We start from the raw sequence: 19,050 nt of genomic DNA on the forward strand, positions 1-19,050 counted from the left end.
GTAACATGGGGGAATAGACCTTGAGCCAGGCCAGTGCATGAAGATGAGCTGTGTAAGTCCTGGTGGTTTTCCAGCAGGCAAGGCTATAGGTGCCAGTCTTGAAGCACCGGGTGCCGGCAGCAGGGAAGTCTCAGCCTGTGCTTCCCCAGTTGCCAGATTCTTGTTTCTCCAAATGTTTCTCCTTGTGACCCAAGGTTATCCATTGATTCTTCTATCACTCAAGAGGACCTTTGTATTCTTTTCAGAGATTTGGTGTTCTACAGTCCAGTACCCTTAGTATTTCATCTATACTATGAAAGGATTTCTTGATGTATCCAGCATTTTATATCTTACAGTGAAACCTCATATGGGACCTCTGAGACCCCCTTAAGAAGATACTCTCCTGCTGCATGTATGGCTCTTAACAGGCTGGTTAATGTCTGATTCTGGAGCCGTTGCAGGATCTACAGTTTAGAAAAACCACTTTGAAAGTCAGTGTAACTACTTAAATTTCCCCTCACTGCATGGCTTGATTCCTTTTGGAACCTGTCTCTGGAAGGATACTTTACACACTACTTGTCTAAGTTGGCAGTGATCAGTCTATGCATCACTATAGGAGGTTATATGGGAAGAAGATGGCTTTAGAGAAGGGAAGATGTTCTTGTGCAGTTTATATTCAATTTAGCAACTTGAACTTCTTCCCACATGTCTCCTTGGATCTCACCATTTCTTCTGACTATGTTTTTCTTCATGGGTACAAGACAGGCATTGGCCTTCTTGGCTTACATGAATGCTATGTCTAGGAGAGAAATCTGTGCTGTAACAACCTCTACGACAAAATGAAGAACTTCAGATAAACCAAGGAGATGTGTTTCTTAATGCCTGCAAAGACGTCACCTACTCCTCTGTTTCAGAATACAGCAGAAAAAGAGAAACCAAGATGGAGACTGTGATCTCCCTTTCCCTTGAAGTGCGGACATGCCAGGCAAGGACTCCCGAGGTGTGAGAAAATCTCGACCTGGCCTGGAGCCATCACAGGCAGGGCGTCAGCAGGTGCTAGAACCGCTGGGGCCGAGCTCCTGCACGGGGTGTCAGCTGCACCCTGCCTGGGAGAAGGACTCATGGGCATTATAGGTGCCCAATGGCAACGGGTGTGCAGAAACAGGGAGGTGAGGTGGCCTCCTCCTTGCCCCCTTGCCGGAGGGCAACCCCAGCCTGCTCCCACCCCATGGGCATCCCAAAGCTTCTCCCAGCACCAAAGATATTCCTCCAGGTCAGGTCTGTTTTCCAGAAAAGCTTTTCACTGGGAAATTGGTTCCTGTTTGTTCATTTTTTTTTCAAATAGGGAAATTAGCTGCTTTTACCTTTTTTCCCCTCCATAGCCCTACATAGTGTATAAACTGGGAAAAACAGCTACACAGTCAGCATCTCATTAAGTAATATGGGGTGTTGTAAGAGCTGGAACACCACCAGCTGACATGAAAGTCAGGCAATTACAGACTTATTTGAGGCATGACAGGTCTGAGTATGTCAGGACAAGGCGAGAAAAGCACAGACGTACGTGTCCCTGGTCCTTCTGGTCTCCCTTCTGATTTTTTATCAATTTTAGGATTTACTCCATTTATCTTAGAAATGTGGGGCTCTGTGAGCATCTGTGAACAAGCTATCAAGCAGATGGCCTCTCCCACTCCAGTGTGCCTGGTGCTGGGGAACATGCCACCGATGGCAGGTCACTATGGCCACAGCACTGACAGAGGAGCAGGTCTGGATCCTGAATTCCGTTGACACAGGAGATTTTTCTTTTGTGTAATTCAGGGTCAAAATTGCCAACATATGCCATCAGTGCCCCATACAGGGGATTTGAATCAGCTGTATGTATGGCTGTTTGCTTGCCAGGCAAGGCACTGTTTTAAACTCCCACACCAGGTAGCCGAAGAGGATTCCTTAGAGATCCTAATTTCTATCAATGGATAATGATGTGGATGTTATCTCTAAAATTTAATGCATTTGATATATCACAAAGAAAATCACTCACAAGACACAGACGTGTCAAGTCTCTGTGTGCACAAATTGTAATTGCCATCCCTCATCTTCGAGACATGGGGCTGACCTGCTGTGGCATCACCCAACCCCACCACTGGAACCTCTTTCCTTGATGACACAGCCACAGACTCACTACTTCAAAAGCAAGACTAAATTATGTATCAGGCTCCCTGTGCAGGGATCTGCTGTGATCGATCACAGCGATGGGCACAACCATACCACAAAGTGCAGTGCCTCAAAAGCTGCTTGTCCCCACCGTGCTGTGTCTCATCCAGCATCGGCCTGACCTCCTGCACAATGGCCAGGGCTGGTGTCACCCTGAAACCTTTGTGCTCCAGCCTGGCCTTGCTTTGCCTCACTCGTGGTTTGTCTACGAATGCTAACGGGGCGATACACTGATTAACCAGCGCGTCCAGGGCTTGCCTCCTGCGCTGCTGGGCTAGGGAAGCCATTGGCAGGGCAGGGTCACCCCAAAATCACCTGCACGCTGCCCAATGTGGGGCTGCCTGTTGGGAACGGAGTGTGTCCTGGCCTGGCAGCAAACCTGGACTCGGGGTTGAGTGGAGCAAGACAGAAAGAGATTGCCTGGCAGCTCCAGCGAGCGGCACATGGCCCTGCCTTGCCACGGACGAGGATGCCATCATGTGGCCAAAGATTTTTATTCACATCCCACTTGCTTTACATGTTTTTATATTAAAAGCTTTCTACCCTCTGTTCCCTTTCAACACTGGGTAGTCCACAGCTCTCCCCAACAGCTCCTTCTGGCAGGTGTGTGTTACGTGAGAGTTTTGTCCGAGTAAATCCTGGGCATCCATCTCAAAACAGGTTTAACTGGATGAAGAGTATCAGGAAAAATCACCATACAACTCCAATGTGAGTATCAGGGCTTTACACCCAGGGGGCCACTGAACAGACCAAACTCGGGCACCGTGAGGGCGGGTTCATTAAGATACACAGCTTGTTGCAAACCTCATCAGTTTAATTAATTCATAATCCATTTTACATAATGTAGGCAGATAAGCAACACCATTTCTTTGCACTGAAAAAACAGTCTCCCTGAGTATTGTCCCGGGAGACATAAGATATTACGCATCTAAAGAACACGTTTTACATATAAGCATTAAAATGGGTAACATGGAAAGGACGAATCCTTAAGTGCAGCCAGCAACAAATATTCATGTGAAGGCTCATCAATTTTATGTATTTATCGAAAACAGTTCCCTGTATTCTTGCTAAGCTCAAAGACACTGTGAGCCTCCTCGCCTGCAAGTCCTGAGATGAAGCAAGACCAGCTGTTTCTCCCACTTTTTAAGGCCAGTTTTGGGGGAAGCCACGCTTCGGTTTTTAATTCGGGCTCCAGTGAAGAGGAGCCCAAGGGTGGGGACCCCATTTCTGAGCACTGCTCCAGACCCCAGTTTTTAGTCACTTTCTGCTGAGGTCTTCAAGTCTTGTCACCAATTCCTCCATTCATCCAGGGAAGAGGACATAGGAGTTTCTTTCCTTCTCCTCCTTTTTTGGAGGAAGGCTGGACAGCTGCTCCAGATTGTCTTCAGAAACCTGTATTGAGGGCATCTGCTAAAACTGCCATTGCTGAGCTTTTTCGCTAGAGCTCTTCTTCTCCAGAGGAAGATGGAGGGAACCATACATTTCTCAGAGGACAGTGTTGCCCCAGACTGTTCACCCATGCCACACATCCCTCTGCGTGCAAGGCTGTTACCCCTCAGCCTCTCCTGCCAGCGCCACCAGAGTCCTTTTGTCCCAGCAGAGCTGGTTCTTCTTGGGTTTTGGCATCAGAAGCTCCATGCTTAGAAAATAAAGCATGGAGATATTTAACAGCATAAACAAAAATAATCATGACGTAAAAGGTCTTGGATTAATTGAAAGGCTGAGGTAGACCAAAGAGAGACCTGGGTCTGCCCCAGTTCTCTCAGTGGGATTGCAGCAAAGAGCTGGAGGTGTGAAACTGGCCCATGTATTTTGGAGGATAGTTTGGGATAAACTCTGCATCCCTTAAAGAGACTTCCTTTGGTGGTGGTCTCTCGAGGCTGCAAAATGACGTCTGCAGGATTTGGCAGTTGGCAAACTGGACTGTCATGTCAGGGAGATCAGGAGGCCTAATGAGATACCTCTAACAGGTCCCTGGAGGGCTACACAAGGCAAGTTAGGGAAATTAAACCTATTTTTTTTTAGCAGCCTTCTATATGAAATGCGGACTTGTTTTATTATTTTCTGAAAAGAAGGAGTAGCTTAGTCTCTGAATTTAACATCCTCCTGTTCCCTAATTTAATTTATACCTTGGATAATGAACTGAAGTTGTTGAAGCCCTTCACACTTTTTCATGAAAATGTGTTAAATTGTGGCAAACTGGAAAGTTCTGTGATGTAAAACACGAGTATTCTTTCGTATGAGTGGAGTCATCCATTTCTTTGATCCTTGAAAGCAAGCTAGGATTTGGTGGGAATCCAGAACTTCCTACACAAAAAGCACCTGCACACCCACCACACCTCCTCCTTTCCTTATTCACAAAAGAGACGAGCATTATACGCAGTGTTGTACAGAAGACGCTCGCTCGGCTGGTGTTGGGTGGGCTGGGTTTGGGTGTATCTCACCCAAGGGTAAGGGAAGTAAGTTGTTCGCTCAGCTCAATGGGAAAAATGTCATTGGTGAAAAAGCCCAACACCACCGTGGGGATTATTAAGGTGCTCTTAGACAACGGAGTGAAAGGTTTGGTAAGAAAATGGTCTTTGGATTTGATTGAGCTGGTGCAGTTTTCGGAGTCCTCCAGGGACTAAGTCCGTGGCAGAAGAGAAAGTAGATGCTGTAGGTGCAGGACAGGAGTCTTCGGTCAGAGCAGCTGAGCTCTCACCAACACCACACTGCTGATTTGGCTCAGGAAAGTAGGAGACTTTCAGGTCTTCTGGACAACACTTTTGAAATAAGAAAGAAGGAGGTTTATGAAGTACTGCAGAAACCAGCAAAGACTGCCAAGAATAATCTTGAGTAACTGCTAAAAAAGTTTCTTTAATCAGATATTTTTAGTGCTGCTCCTTTATGCAACCCTAGGTTTATGAGGGAAAGAGTAAAACTGTGAGGTGATAGTCAAGACACTTTGAAAGGGCTTAATTTCAGGTCTTTGTGGATGGATCAGGGGAGGAAAGGATACTGTGCAGGGACTTTAGTGAGAATGATATTTCAGAACTTTTAAAATGTTACAGAATATTCTCCTTTCAAATTTTCTCTTCTGATTCATACTAACCAAAACAATCAGAACAATCAGAACAGGTTGCAGTGAAATTCCGGGACATCTGGAATGAAACCAAAATCCATTGGCACATCTATTGTCTGCTCCAGATCCCACAGACCCAAATTGGAAAAGTCTTTGACTATTCAGGTATAGGTACCCATGAAAGTTATCTGACTTTCAGAGGATCTATACAATTGCAACTCCATTTGATTTAAATATTAATTCTCTAATTTTAATAAAGCTAGAGGGTCTTTATGCGCTGACCTGGAAGTTAAGGATTGGTCTCAGTTTGTTCTCTTTTCATTGCTTTGAGGGAAAGTTCATAGCCAAGAAACATGGCTGAACTCACTGGGAATCCTCGCACTGCATTGACCGTGATGCCCCTAAAAAAGACCTGTTGGGGATGGAGAAAGGTTAGAGCATAGGAATACACTGGCTGTTTTAAGAAGAAGAAAACATTGAATGAAGTCATGGTGGGATTCTGAAGATCCGAATCTGGGTTGCTCAGAAGATATGCTCTCACTGCCGGTCGTTGCTGAAGTCTGGAGAACGGGAACGCAATGGCAAAAGTCACTGGTTTGTGCTCTGTGCTCCCTATGGGACCCCATCGGTGTCTGCCAGCAAGAGCTACAAGAGCTGAAGGGTAAAGAAATGGCCTCATGTCACTGGTGTAGAGCAGAAAGGAAGAAACCTGAAACATCTTACCGTGTTGTCCTCCCTAGCTACAGTCCCTCCTTCCCTGTGCAAAGACCATGCAAACCCCAGGGGACAAGAAGGCTGTTGCTTTTCCTGCAGCAAATGCTCTGGCTCCCAGGGCTGTGTCTGTGAGCGCAGAAGACATTTGGGAAGCGGAGAGGGAGCGTTGCAGCTGCAAGCCAGCCCAGCCAAATGCAGGCACTGTGCCACGCAGACTATTTTTGCAGGTTTCACCTCTGAGCATAGAATGAATTTCTCAATTAACAGAAAACTAGACTTACTCTGTATCTTGCTGAAGAACTAGCTCTCACCACTGGCTTTGGGAAAAATATTCAATAGAAGCTGATATTTTCACATGTGTGTTCCTAAGGTCAAGCTTTGGTGCTCATATATATCCCAGCGTTCTCTTTCATTAAGATAATAAATATCCACAGCCAGGCTTCCTCATTCTGCTCAATATATATATATATAAATATATATATTTGAAAGGATGCTGGCACTTAAAAGAGTGAAAGGCTGTGTGGCTTTTAAATGCTTGAACAGTAAAGTGCTTTCTGGGAAGTGGAGAGGGGCCCTTGTCACTCCTCGCTCCTGGCGTGGGCTTGTCTCCCTTTGAAAACCCCCTTCGCTACCAACGCTGTTGCCTGGTATGTGCAAGGGTGTGCACAAACTACTCGCTCTGGGGTGAGCCTATTTACACAATGATGGTTGCAGGGAGTGTCTCTGCAGGCCTGTTTCTCACAAAAGCGCTCCGTTAACCACCCAGGCTAATCACTGTGGTCTCTAATCTAAACACCAGAAGTTCAGAATAGACATGAAAAGTAACATCAGCAAAGCAAGCCCCCTTCCAGACTTTACAAAGGCAAAGCTCCCACGGCTACTGTGAGAAAGCGTGGAAGATCTCGGCTCCAAGACCAGAAGCCCATAGATTTAAGTGTCTAACCAGCATTCCCCCTGAAATACTGAGCTCTGCTAAACACCATATCTTGTATCCAATAAATCCAGTGCATGGTGCTGACTTGTACAAGACAGAATCAAAATGTGTTCACATAGTTTAGGATGGAGTTTGCAACACGGAATTACAATATTGGGATATTTAGGATATTACTTGATTCATTGGGGTGGTTTATTTTGTTAGGAAAGATAGAATTTTCTGGGAGGAAATTCAAAGTTTTGCAGTATCCGTAAAGTAACACAAGAGGGCCAAGTTAAATAATAATGATTTACAAAGAAAAGCAAAGAGGCATCAATTTGTCTCAACAGAGTGCACACACCTGACTATGAAGAAAGAAGAGGGCTACATTTACACTTTTTTGTGTACATCAGGCAGTTATTTTCAGCACTGCGGATGCTGTTCCTTTGTCCCAGAATGGAAACATCCAGACCTAGGTTTGCTGTTTATCAGTTGTATATCTGCCAACATATCAAAAGATTTTCCTGACGAGAGAAGGATCCAGTCTCACCATCAACTATTAGTCAATCCTGTTGCCGGCTTTGGTCCAGGTGCCAGGCGTGAGAGCAGAAAAACTGCAAGCAGCTCAGACCTCAGACAAAAAAAACTAAGTGCCTGAATTAGTTGTTAATATTCAGGCAGGACAAGGAGGGTAGGATGAGGATGGGGAGAGAAGGGAAAACACATGGAAATTCCCTTTTCAGCCACCCTGAGTTTTACTGTGAAACTGCATGCCAAACTGAACATGAAGGGCAGGTGGCCTGCGTAGCGCCTGGGGCACCCTGACCCTCCTCTGACTGTCTGAGCATGGTCTTTAGCATCTCTCCAGGTGCCTGTGCTTCATATGACTGTGACTTTTTTCACTCAGTGGCAAAAAATGAACCAGACTGCAGGCTCCTGTGACGGCTGACATAACATAGTGGCGTGTTGACAAATATTTAAATCACATTGACTTCTGATTTTGCTGGTTATTTTTCTTTTTGTACCTTGTTCTTTTTCCCTCAGAATGTGAAAATTAATACTTCGGAGCTAAGAGCCCACTTGAGGTTTTGATGACAACTTAAATACAGATTTAGTTCAATATCAGAAGACGTTGCTTCTCATAACGATGCATTGGCAATGCAACAAAGCTGCAAACCCTGGTTCTCTGCCATTCGCATTTAACTGAGGCAAAGTTTGCAGGTAGAACAAACATCTTTTATTATACTAATAGACAAAGTCAGAAAAAGGAGATAAGGTTTTTTGGCATGCAGCCCTTCTTCACATTTGAAACCAAAGCAATTCTGATTTGAGAACATTTTCAATCAACTCTATCTTGGTGCAAAATGAGGGTGGGCAGTGCAAAACGCAGCATCAGTTCCACCAAAGCATTGCCCAAGGCAACCAAAGACACCCGGGGTGCCAGCGCGGTCCTGCTGGAATCGGTTCCCATTCACTTCGCTGTCAATGGGAAATATTTGGCCTCTGCATTTTGTAGAAGCACAGGGGCAAGATTTTCTACCTCTGATTTATGATAAGTCAAATCATATTCACAATTAAATGCACTGACATGAAGTGTTAGCTTAAGTTAATTGCACCAGCAGACTGTGACCCTCAGTCATTAATTTTGTATTGCTGTAATGCGCATTATTACTCTCATTATTATGATTTAGCAAGGATCTGCACTATAATTACCTGCTGTCATTATTATAATTTATCAGCTTTAGCTGTCTCTCAACCCTGCAGATAGGTTTGTAACAGCCATCATATTTTCCAATTGAAAATTAAGTGCCTAACACCCGGATTTTACTTCAAATAGCACTTACTTTTAAGCCCTCGTTCTGGTAGCTCTGCAAGATACAGTCAAGGGTCCCTTTGTACTTGTTCAAATAAACTCCATCTGCCTGAAGTCGACTTTTCACAACATCCATTGGAGTAGCAGTCCCCCAGGAGATGACTCCTAGAAAAATGCAGAAGTATTTGAACAATTTCTTGTCTATATTTCCGTGGCTGCAGGTCAATGAACTCAGAAATTCACCTCTCATCTACCGCATCGTATTCATGGGATTTTCGTTTCAGGGCATTCACCCTGCTCAGGCACAGGAACAGTATTTCCTGGAGCAAAGTTCCCTGTTCCTGGAAGAAGCACTGAGATTTTGGGGATTACGCTGGTAATCAAATGCAGGCAGCCCAGGAGGTGCTCCTGCAGGTGCAAATACATCTTCTGCCGTGCTTCTGGTGGAGCATGGATGTGCCGTGGGAAGAGTCTGAGCTGCAGGAAGCTGCCGCTTGGGGTGATTTCAGAAAAACTGGAGTCCTCAAATAATACTGCTGAAAAGCAAAGTTTGAGCTGAGAATGCAAATAAGAGGCAGGTCCATCTCATGCAACCAGCATCAGGCTCCAGACAGCTGAGATACGTCGCCATGGCCCAGTTGGACAGACAAGAGTTTGTTTGGACCTAGGTGAGTGTTGGGCCATACTAGAGAAGCTGTCCAGATGGGCCAGGGCTCTGTTTATTTGCAGGAGAAACGGAAAGGGCATTTTGTAATCATTACCTGACTTGCATTTAGGGGTCTGCAATTTAGAAATGGCCAAGAAACGGGGAGTGGGTGTAGGGGTGACCTTATGCATGTATGCATGGTGGGGGACACACATGCCAGTCTTACTGGCAGGTGTACACAGGAAAAAAGAAGATGATGATGATCAATAACAGTCAACTCTGCTTCTGCTGCATGCAGGTAGGGTGCACACCCTCCTGGTGGGCAGCCAACAGGTTGAAGTCCTCTTCTGGAGGCATCTTGGCTGCCGTGTATCACTGGCAAGGTGATATGCAAGCTGCCTAAGACATCCAGGGAGATGAAGGCACTGGCTGTTTTCCTTCCCACTGACGCTGAGCATGATAAAGATCTGATGATAACACGACTTCCATAAAGTTTGCCAAGTCATAAAGCACAGCCGTGGTGCCAGGGGACCTGCCTCTGCGGGAGGAAGGTCATTCAGCCCCGTGTCCTCTCCTGGTGACCAGGAGGATGTGGTGGCACCTGAGCTACCCCCGTGATCTGCCCTGGGAACCTTCCTGTCCTTGTTTTGCCACTGTTGTGGGAAAAAAAAAGGTGCTTACCTGCTACACCCCCTGCCAGCCAGACAGAGGAGGGATTAGGGGAAATGAATCCATCAGGGGTGATGCAGCCACAGAAAAACGTGTAAGGAATGAAATAGAGGCAGTACCCAGGAACATCCCTCAGCAGCATTGCTCCTGCGCCTCTGTATATTCCTGCTATCCCCTCTTTCTGTAGGACTGTCTTAAAGCAGTGAATTGGGCCTCGGTACACAGGAAATCCAGGAACTGTGGGCTTTAGTTTAATGTTTGCTGCAAAAAAAGAAGATAGAACTGTTGTAATAGATGTATTGCTACAGAACTCATGTTAAGAGCCCATCACCATCAAACAGAAATCGCTGCCATCCATTTTGTCTTGCTGGGATCAGTATGTAGCATGGGAAAAAAAGTTTTAAGAAAGAGGGCTTAGGTCCATTTCTGAAAGACTTTTAGAGACTTCAGGACAGATTTTTCTTAGATGCATTGCATGCCTCCCAATAGGTATGTGTCCAGTGAGATTTCCAAATGAGTTTAAGGCTATGTGCCCAATTTTCATGGATTTTAACCACATGTGCTTCCAAGCTGCATCTTTGAAAGCCTTGACATCTTCAGAGTCTGGCCTTTCCCACGTAGACCAAGTTGCTTTTGGAAAGGACATGTGGTCGCGAAGTTGCATGGAGGGTTTTAAAAAGGGACATAATATTCTTTTATTAAAGCACTACAAAAATATCATTATTTCACAGTTAAACACCACAACTATAATCATGAGAAAGGTGTTGAACTGCTGAAATCCAAGCTGTTCAGCTCTGAAGCTGCACCGTCTCTTCCTTCGGCTGTGCACGTGCTCTGGTGGGGTTTGCTCCATGCTGGCGGCCTGTGATGAAATTCAGCTGCTGGCTTGAGCAGAAGCAGCTCTTTCTGCCTGCAGCTTCTGGAGAGGTTACAGCTGCCCACTGCCGTCCTGTCAGCAGCCCCTCCTGACCCATCTTGCCTGCACCTGGGCTACCTGTAAACCTGCCCTGAATAAGCCAGCGGTTTTCAAATGTACGTGTGAAATTTTTGCTTTTGAACTAAGGAGGGTGGAATAACAGAGAGGTGTTGATGGCCAAATGTACGTGGAACTGAGAGTGTGCAGCAGGAGATGGGGAGCTGGCATCACCACTGGCAGCCATGGTGCTGCTGGTGGGATCTCCAGGGAACCCAATAGCCCGGGGATTCACTGTTCTTGCCCCACAGAAGGCAGCTGCCGCGGCTCCTGGTCCTGAGCAGACCTGCAGACCTGCCCCTGTGTTTGTTACAGATCCCAGTCAGCTGGAAATGCCAGCAGAGATCTGAGATCTGATCAATGTCATTGATAAAAACCCTCCCCTTGAGGTGAGCAGAATGGCGTCCATCCTGAGGCAGAAGGAAGCATTTTTAGCTCAACTGCAGTGGCACAACACAGAAGAGAGCCGGGCCTTTAAGCAAAGTTGTCCTAAAGCTCTTGGTAGACACCAAGAACTGGCAGAGAAAGAAAAAAAGAACCTCTTGCTTCCTACCTTTGATGTACGGCTGCGTTTGCATCTGTAGCCTTATCTTCACCAGGTCCACGGGAGTGCCGATGCCCACGGAGACGAACCCTGCCACCATGCTGGCCAGAGCCACATCGGCGAGTGCTGGCGTGCAAGCTGGGTCTCTGTGGCGGAGCTGGCTGAGGAGCCGTTGCGTGTTGCTGAAGACGCCGAACACCACGGAGCTGTAGACGGCGATGCTGGCCAGCGGGAAGGACATGCCTTTGAAGAAGCCGGCCAACTACCCAGGGAGGGGAGCAGGAGTTAGAGAGTGAACGGGACTAAGCAGCATAAACCCCAACTTGTCTATCAGGCCAGAAATGCAAATCCAAGTCCCAGATATCTCCTGGAGCCAAGTATTTGCACGTGCTGAGCAAATGAAAATTAATTCATACTGCTAAAGACTTTTAAAGATTGTACAGAATTCAGGGTGTGCTGAAAGCACAGGAACCCACATAAAAGTCCCTCTTATGGACAGCTTCTGTCCTGGCATCTCCAAAGTCAGCAAAATACCTCTAGTAGGTCTTTGCCGGCAGGTAGGGGCAAAAGAGCCACTGTGGATGTAACACCCTGACCCATGCAGAGACATGGGCAGTGTCATTCATCACTCCATGCCAGGGATCTGTCTTTTCCTTATAGGAGTCACTGATAGTTACCTTAGACTTAAGCAAGAGAAGGCTGCAGGGATTTGCAGGCTCATTTGCACCAACTTTATTGGTCTTCATATAACTGCTGGTGTCAACAGTGATTTTGTATAATCGCTTTATGTATTTATCTATTTATCTATTTGCATTTTCTACCAGCATATTTTAAATAAGATAAAGTACTTACAGACTCATTTCTGTACACAGTAAGAATGCAGTTGAGTGTATTTCCATACCCTTGTCCAGCTTGCAAACGAGTCTGCAAAATACATTCAGGAAATGCAATGAAAATCCCAGCACAGTGAAAGCTCATGCTACGTAAACAGTGTGTACTTTGCTTTGAAAGCGAATCCTTCCTTAGTTGTAAAGAAAATAGAGCAATAAAATAAGATATATATGCATCCACCCTCCTTGAACTTTGCCAGAAGCAGGGCTAAATGGGACCTCAGAGGTCTGAAGCTTTCTGCAACATCTGGAATCGATGACTGTCAAACTGCTCTCGAGTCCAGACCGGCTACCCTGGCTCAGCACAGTGTCACAGCAGACTGCTGGTGTGCGGTGCTGTCACTGACAAGGTTCTGATTTATGTGGAAACTGGGGAGTGATGTGGTCTTCTCCATTTGGGGCCTCTCAGTGGAGGCTGGGATGTGTGGCTGAAGGATGGAGAGGAAATCTCCCCTGGGGAGGCTTCCAGGGCTCTTCTCGTCCAAGGTGGATTTTAGGACAGAAATACTGAAAGGAGCCAAAATAATTCAGCTCCATCTCAGAAATGCTCCGTGCTTCACTCAAAAATACATTTTTACATCATTTCCAACAAAAACATTTTGTTTCTGGAATGCAATGGTTATACGCCTTCGGCAACAGGCCTACAACAGCTGTGAGAAACGGCATATAAGTCACAACGAAGCCTGTATGTACTTTCCCCTTCTCACGTAAATATATACCCAACCATTTAGATCATCTTTCACTCAAGCTGCTCACAAGTTTGTGCTAAAAACATTCTAACAAGAGATGCATTTTTTAGGCTTAGAGGTGTGCAAGGAAATGGAAGTGCTGTTCGCTTCGCAGGACCGGAGGCTTCAGCAACGAACGTTGGCAGAGGCCAGAGCTCATTTTTGGTAGGAACACACTCACTGACTGCTCTGTCAAGGATGTTTTTACGGAATGGGGACAGCAATTCTGGTCCTGTCCCTCAGCATTGCTGCTAGGAATGACAAAGCCTAGAGGGACAGTGCCTGGTCCCCTCCTGTGGCTCAGCCCCAACTTACACCAGGGTGAAGCAGCAATTTTATTGGGGAATTTAAAGTCCAAAGGAGTGTGCGTTTTCCAGAGTTTATGCCTGGGGAGAGCTTTTGGACAGCAAATAGCAGGTCGAATGACAGAATTATGTGGTCCAGAGCCCTGCAAGAGGCTGGCTGGTGGGGTGCCGTGGTGGCACCCTGGCCGGGGAGCAGGAAGGACCGAAGCCCGGGCTCACCCCTCACCCTGGGGCTGCTCCATGCAGCCGTCTGCACGCATCGAGCACCGCCACTCTGCTCTGTGCCTGGCCAGAGGCCACGGAGAAGGCAGCAGCAAAAGCAGAATATTTACTGAGCCGTTACGAACAAGCTGGTACGTGAAGATGCCGGCTCCGGCTCCTGCGTTGTGCAACGCAGGCAAGCCCGGGCCGTGGGGGCAGACGGGTGCACGCCATGACTCACGCCAGAGGTAACAGGGCCGGGGGGGACTGGTGGGGAGGCTGGCTGCACCCCAGGACAGGGGGACCGCAGTGCACAGCCCTGTGTTCCCTCCTGGCTTCATCTGAACCCTTAGCCCAGACATTTCCATTTTGCCTCTGTGGGCTTGTTTTTTTTTCTTTTACACAGTAACCAGGTATTCAGAAGTTCAAGTTAATAAATTTTTTGACTAACTGAGGGCAACTGAGTGTCCTCACAACCTGGTCCTCACACACATGCCCCTTCACTAAGCTGTTAACACCCAGCACTGAAATCACTGCTGGCATCTCTGTGAACTGATACCGGTATGGAGATTCCTCTGGAAACTTCTCCTTCCTGTTACATTTTAATTAGTGTGACAGGGCTCTTGGGTGACACCCAGAAACTGAAGAAAGTGGGGAAATTAATCCAATGTGGAGGATGAAAAGTGAGTAAATGTAAAACTATTTAGAGTTTTGCAAGGCTTTGGAAAAAAACAGCTCCTTGGGTTTGATGGATGCTGTGACACTGGGAAGGGGCCAGCTGAAGGAGGAGGCCTGCTTGATGGGAACTGTGGTGTGGATACCACATACCCCACCCAACTGCACATGCAGTCCTGCCTTCTTCTCCTGGTGGGGAAGGACCCCCCGTCCCGTGGAGGCTGCAAATGCTGTTGAGCTGCTCCTTTGCTGGCTTAGTGCTGGATAAAAGCTTTCCTTTCCACTTCCCCCAAATTTGGAAAGATAACAAGTCCGCCTACTTGGTATTCCCAGGACATGTCCAAAGCCTAGGGCAACAGAGGGGCCAGCCTGACAGTTGTCTTTGTAAGCACTGAAGGATGGGCTCGCTCTTTCTCGGCATCCAGAAACTCAATGCTTCCCAGCAGGATCCTCTCTCAGTTCTTGCCAAACTCCCCCAAATCTGGCAACGACGCCCTGATGGCCAGCCTGAGATGGGGATTGCCTTGGCAACCCTGGTCCGTGCCCTGGCCCTGCCCATCGCAGGGATGGTGCAGGCAGCCTTGCAGCTCCTCCCGCATGGGGTCTGCACCCGTCCTTGCACAGCAATGCTCCTGGGGCTGATACCACCTTAGCAGTTCAGAAAGCATAGGGCTGGCATGCCATCTCCTGATCCCAGGAGAGCCGTCTGTGTACGAGGGGATGACTGTGATGGCTGGGGAAGGGATGTGGCGTGGACCCTGCCTCCTCCCCATCACCCTCCAAGGGTCTCTAAGGTGCAAAGAGGACCGCTGGCTCTTGGGTTTGCCACATCTGACAGCCCCGCCTGGTGCCAGCAACACGGCTTGAACCAGATCAGAGCATGTGGGCAGAGCAGGTGAAGCAGCTGGCCAGAGATGCCTGTCACACTGTACAAAAAGAAAGGATCAGGGTCTTCCTCTCTATCTCTGCATCAGTACAGATGGTCAACGTGGTTGTGTCAGGCTGTATTGGTGTGTGCATGGGCTTGTCTGCATCAGGCTAGCAAATATGTCACATCTCCACATCCTTCCCTCTGAGGAATGATTGTCTTGCAGGAGTAGCATATATTGCATCTCATAGCCCTGGGATAAAATTTCAGCATTGCCAGAGCACTAGGAAAACACGTAAAAATGTGCCTGCAGCAAAACAAATACAGTTCCCCTGTTGCCCTTTGAATACTTGTCTGTGGCAAAGTTCAATGAAACATCAGCAGAACTGTTCGGTAAACCACACAAACTAAGGTCAGGTTAAATTTTCAGCATTAATCCTCACTGGAGGAACTTGCATATATCAGCCAGTTCTTTTAGTTTTTTGTTCAAAATTAACATTGGAGAGAAAGAGGGTGATGGGGGAAGTGAAGTTCTTTTGAAGCACCATCTAGAAAGAGGCCACCTCCCCGTTGGTGGGGGTCTGGGTGGTGATGTGAGAGCGTTTTACCTTGATCGTGTCCAGGGGGTGGCCCACAACCACGCTGGCAGCTCCTGGGGATGAAGGCAAAGTATTACACAAAACATTGAAGAAGCTTTTATGACGGGACAGGAGGTGATGTGTTTATAGGGGAGGAGATGAGATTTCCATAGGAACAGTTGTACTGGGCCAAGCCAGAGCAATGCTCAGCACAGTGCCCTGACTCTTGACAACCAGTAAAAGCTGGGCAGGAACACTTGTACATCTTTCCTTGAATAGTCTCCTGGACTTCATCAATTTAACATCTCAAAGGCATCTGAGCAAGAGGAGGAGGTGTTGTATTCCTATATCCTGTCCATGAACAACTCCTCTTCCACTCTTGTAAGTTCATGCAAAATTTTAGCCTTAAAATGGTGAGATTCAGGTTAGGCACAAGGAAATCCTTTCTCCTGGCTGAGATAGAGATGCCCTAGAGCTGACTGCTGATGGGAACTGGAAACCCCTATCCTTTGCCATTTTAAGACCAGTTTGTAGAGATACGTGTCAGGGATGATTCAGACAAAGAGGATCCTGCTCTGTATCAATCTGTCCATCCCATCCAGACTCATTCCCCATGGTTCTCTGGGAGAAACTGGCCCATTCCCCTTAACCATCCTGCCCACCTACCCACGCTGCTCACTGCCAGGACACCCTGTGGCAGGGCAGAGCATGGCTTGGTTTCCCCCTTCTCCAGGAGGATGGTGCAGCCCGTGTGCCTTGCCACAATGTGGTTTTGTATGCTTGTGGCAAACACCACCGGCAGGGTTTAGGGTAGTTGTGGAGAGATGAGTAGTTTGTGCTGCTTCCTCATCTGCAAGCATCTCTGTGCAAACCAGTGTCCCCAAGTCCTTTAGAGACTACATGAAATTTCTCACTTGTAGTGCGTTAGGACCGAAAAGGGTACCATGTCCTTGGTCAACATATTATGACTTTACTCAAAAATGTATTATAAATTGTCCCCTTTCCTCTTGGACCTTAACCTGTGCTATGCATGAAAACTGGCTGCTGCCACCAACACTGAGCACTGGTGGCTCTTCAGATGCCCTGTCCCGCTCCTGGGGGTGTGTGGCAATAGCGCAGCGTCAGCGGGGCAGAGGGAGCGACCCTGTGCTGCACACCCTCCGCGGGCTGCCGCCATCCAAAAATCAGCTGCTCACGTAAACTTTTGGCAGAGGTTTGGGGTTTTTTTTGGGGGTGTTTTTTTTTTGAGTCAGCTAACCTGTTAACCTCCTCTGGCCGGTCAGGATCCATGAGCCATCTCACACCCCTTCCTGAGCCTGGCGTGAGCTCTGGTCTGGCACTGCGATTGCCCCTCTGCAGCCCACCCCAGGAGTGGGGCAGCTTGGCTGTGCCCCCTACCAGCTGTTAAATACGGTTCTGTAAGACACACTACGTGGCTGGCACCTCTGCAGATCCTCACATTTCTTTTTCTTTCTGGCATCTTAATTTCTCGGTGTTTGCGATCAGCATTTTCAGCAGACGGGGTCAATACCCCTCCCTGGCCATCAGCCTGTTTGCCCTGTCGGGATCGCGGGGTCAAAGCCAGGCGGTGCCTCTCCCGTGGGGGGGTGTATGTGGCTGGGGGACACGGGGTTGGCTCCTGCGAGCCCCGGCAGCTCCCCTCCGAGCCCGACGGTGCTTCCAGCCATGAGAGCAAGGACGGGAGAGCCGGCGGGGGCCGGGGGCTTGCGGGCTGGCTCTGGCAGCGCCCCCCGCCCCCCGCCCTGTGGGCGCACAGCAGCATCACACGTACCGATACTGACATTTTAAGTATCCCGCCCGTGGAAATTGGATTAAACTGCACTTCTGAGCCAAAGCCCAGCCAAGCAAACCGCGCATCCCCTGGTACGAGCACGCCGGTCGGAGGCACAGACCGTAGGTGACCCGGAGGATTTCATTCCCACGCACGCTCCTATCCCCCCACTTCGCTGCTGCCTTCCCCCCACCACCACCCCGCCCGCAGCCCACGGCACCACTTACCGCCCACCCAGCCCGCCGCGAAGTCCTGCAGCTGGAGGCTGCCCATGCTGCGCCGCCCAGCCCGTCCCGTCGGCGGGGCAGGGGTCCCGCACCGGGCGGGGGGTCCTGCACCGGGCAGGGGGTTCCTCCAGGCAGGGGGTCCCCGCCGGACAGGGGGCCCAGACCGGGCAGGGGGTTCCTCCAGGCAGGGGGTCCCCGCCGGACAGGGGGTTCCTCCAGGCAGAGGGTCCGGACCGGGCAGGGGGGTTCCTCCAGGCAGGGGGTCCCCGCCGGACAGGGGGTCCAGACCGGGCAGGGGGTTCCTCCAGGCAGGAGGTCCGGACCGGGCAGGCGGGTTCCTCCAGGCAGGGGGTCCCCGCCGGACAGGGGGTTCCTCCAGGCAGGGGGTCCGGACCGGGCAGGGGGGGTTCCTCCAGGCAGGGGGTCCCCGCCGGACAGGGGGTCCAGACCGGGCAGGGGGTTCCTCCAGGCAGGGGGTCCGGACGGGGCAGGGGGGGTTCCTCCAGGCAGGGGGTCCGGACCGGGCAGGGGGTCCCCGCCGGAAAGGGGGTCCGGACCGGGCAGGGGGTCCGGACCGGGCAGGGCGTCCTCGCCGGACAGAGGGTTCCTCCAAGCAGGGGTCTCTACTGAGCAGGGGGTCCCCGCTAGGCAGGGGTCCGCACCGGGCAGGCGGTTCCTCCAGGCAGGGGTCCCCGCCGGGCAGGGGTCCGCACCAGGGAGAGGGTCCCCGCTGGGCAGAGGGTCCCCGCCAGGCAGGGGTCCGCAGCGGGCAGGGGTCCCGCCAAGCCGCGCTCCCGCGGCAGCCCCGCCGCCCGCCGCCCGGTGTCTCCAACCGGAGTGACATCACGCACCGGGCCTTAAAGGCGCCGCGCAGGGGCCGGTGGCGGGGAGACACCCGCCGGGGCCGGGGTGGGGAGGGTCCCGGTCAGGTCTGGGGTGGGGGATCGGTGGGGGCAGCGCGGGTGTTTCCTGCGGGACCGGGTGAGCGGGGTCAGACCAGGCTCCTCTTTGCACTGGAGGGGGGTCGCGACGAGGAGCGGGCAAAGCAGCATCACCCCTTCAGCCGGGAGAGAGGGGAGGGGGGTTCTGTGTGGAGGGGAAAACTCAGGGGGCTTTAGGGAAGTGTGCTATAAACTCTCAAAGAGACAAGTCCAGAGACAGAGAATGTAACTCACACAGCCTTACTCAACTGAAAAGCATGTCCGTTTGCTTCACTGGAGTCACACTGCCTCATCTTTTTGGGACATACCCCCGATTTCTGTGTTA

General features: G+C 49.5%; 1 protein-coding gene across 2 annotated transcripts; it reads right to left on the reverse strand.

The window, feature by feature from the left end:
- Positions 1-5,537: 5,537 nt before the first annotated feature.
- On the reverse strand, positions 5,538-17,830 carry SLC25A48 (solute carrier family 25 member 48). 2 transcript variants are annotated; one of them, XM_086471072.1, is made up of 7 exons: positions 17,785-17,830; positions 15,796-15,839; positions 12,373-12,444; positions 11,530-11,782; positions 10,016-10,264; positions 8,720-8,853; positions 5,538-5,660 (listed from the first exon to the last, which is right to left on the reverse strand). In XM_086471072.1, the coding sequence occupies exons 1-7, from the start codon at positions 17,828-17,830 to the stop codon at positions 5,538-5,540; spliced, it is 921 nt and encodes a 306-aa protein (XP_086327198.1). The 2 variants fall into 2 exon arrangements, with proteins under 2 accessions (XP_086327198.1, XP_086327199.1); XM_086471073.1 differs by having other exon boundaries at positions 10,016-10,247; positions 11,516-11,782.
- Positions 17,831-19,050: the final 1,220 nt, after the last annotated feature.

Source organism: Leptosomus discolor, chromosome 10 (assembly GCF_034619465.1).
Source record: "Leptosomus discolor isolate bLepDis1 chromosome 10, bLepDis1.hap2, whole genome shotgun sequence".
NCBI classification, from domain to species: Eukaryota; Metazoa; Chordata; class Aves; order Leptosomiformes; family Leptosomidae; genus Leptosomus; species Leptosomus discolor.

What these genes read in the sequence shown, in the direction of transcription:
- SLC25A48 (XM_086471072.1), bottom strand. Translation starts at nt 17,830, where the DNA reads ATGGGCAGCCTCCAGCTGCAGGACTTCGCGGCGGGCTGGGTGGGCG. An exon ending in ACCCCCTGGACACGATCAAG is followed by an intron (nt 12,445 to 15,795) that starts GTAAAACGCTCT and finishes TGTATTTTGCAG; the next exon opens with ACTCGTTTGCAAGCTGGACA. An exon ending in CTGTGTACAGAAATGAGTCT is followed by an intron (nt 11,783 to 12,372) that starts GTAAGTACTTTA and finishes CTCCCTGGGTAG; the next exon opens with TTGGCCGGCTTCTTCAAAGG.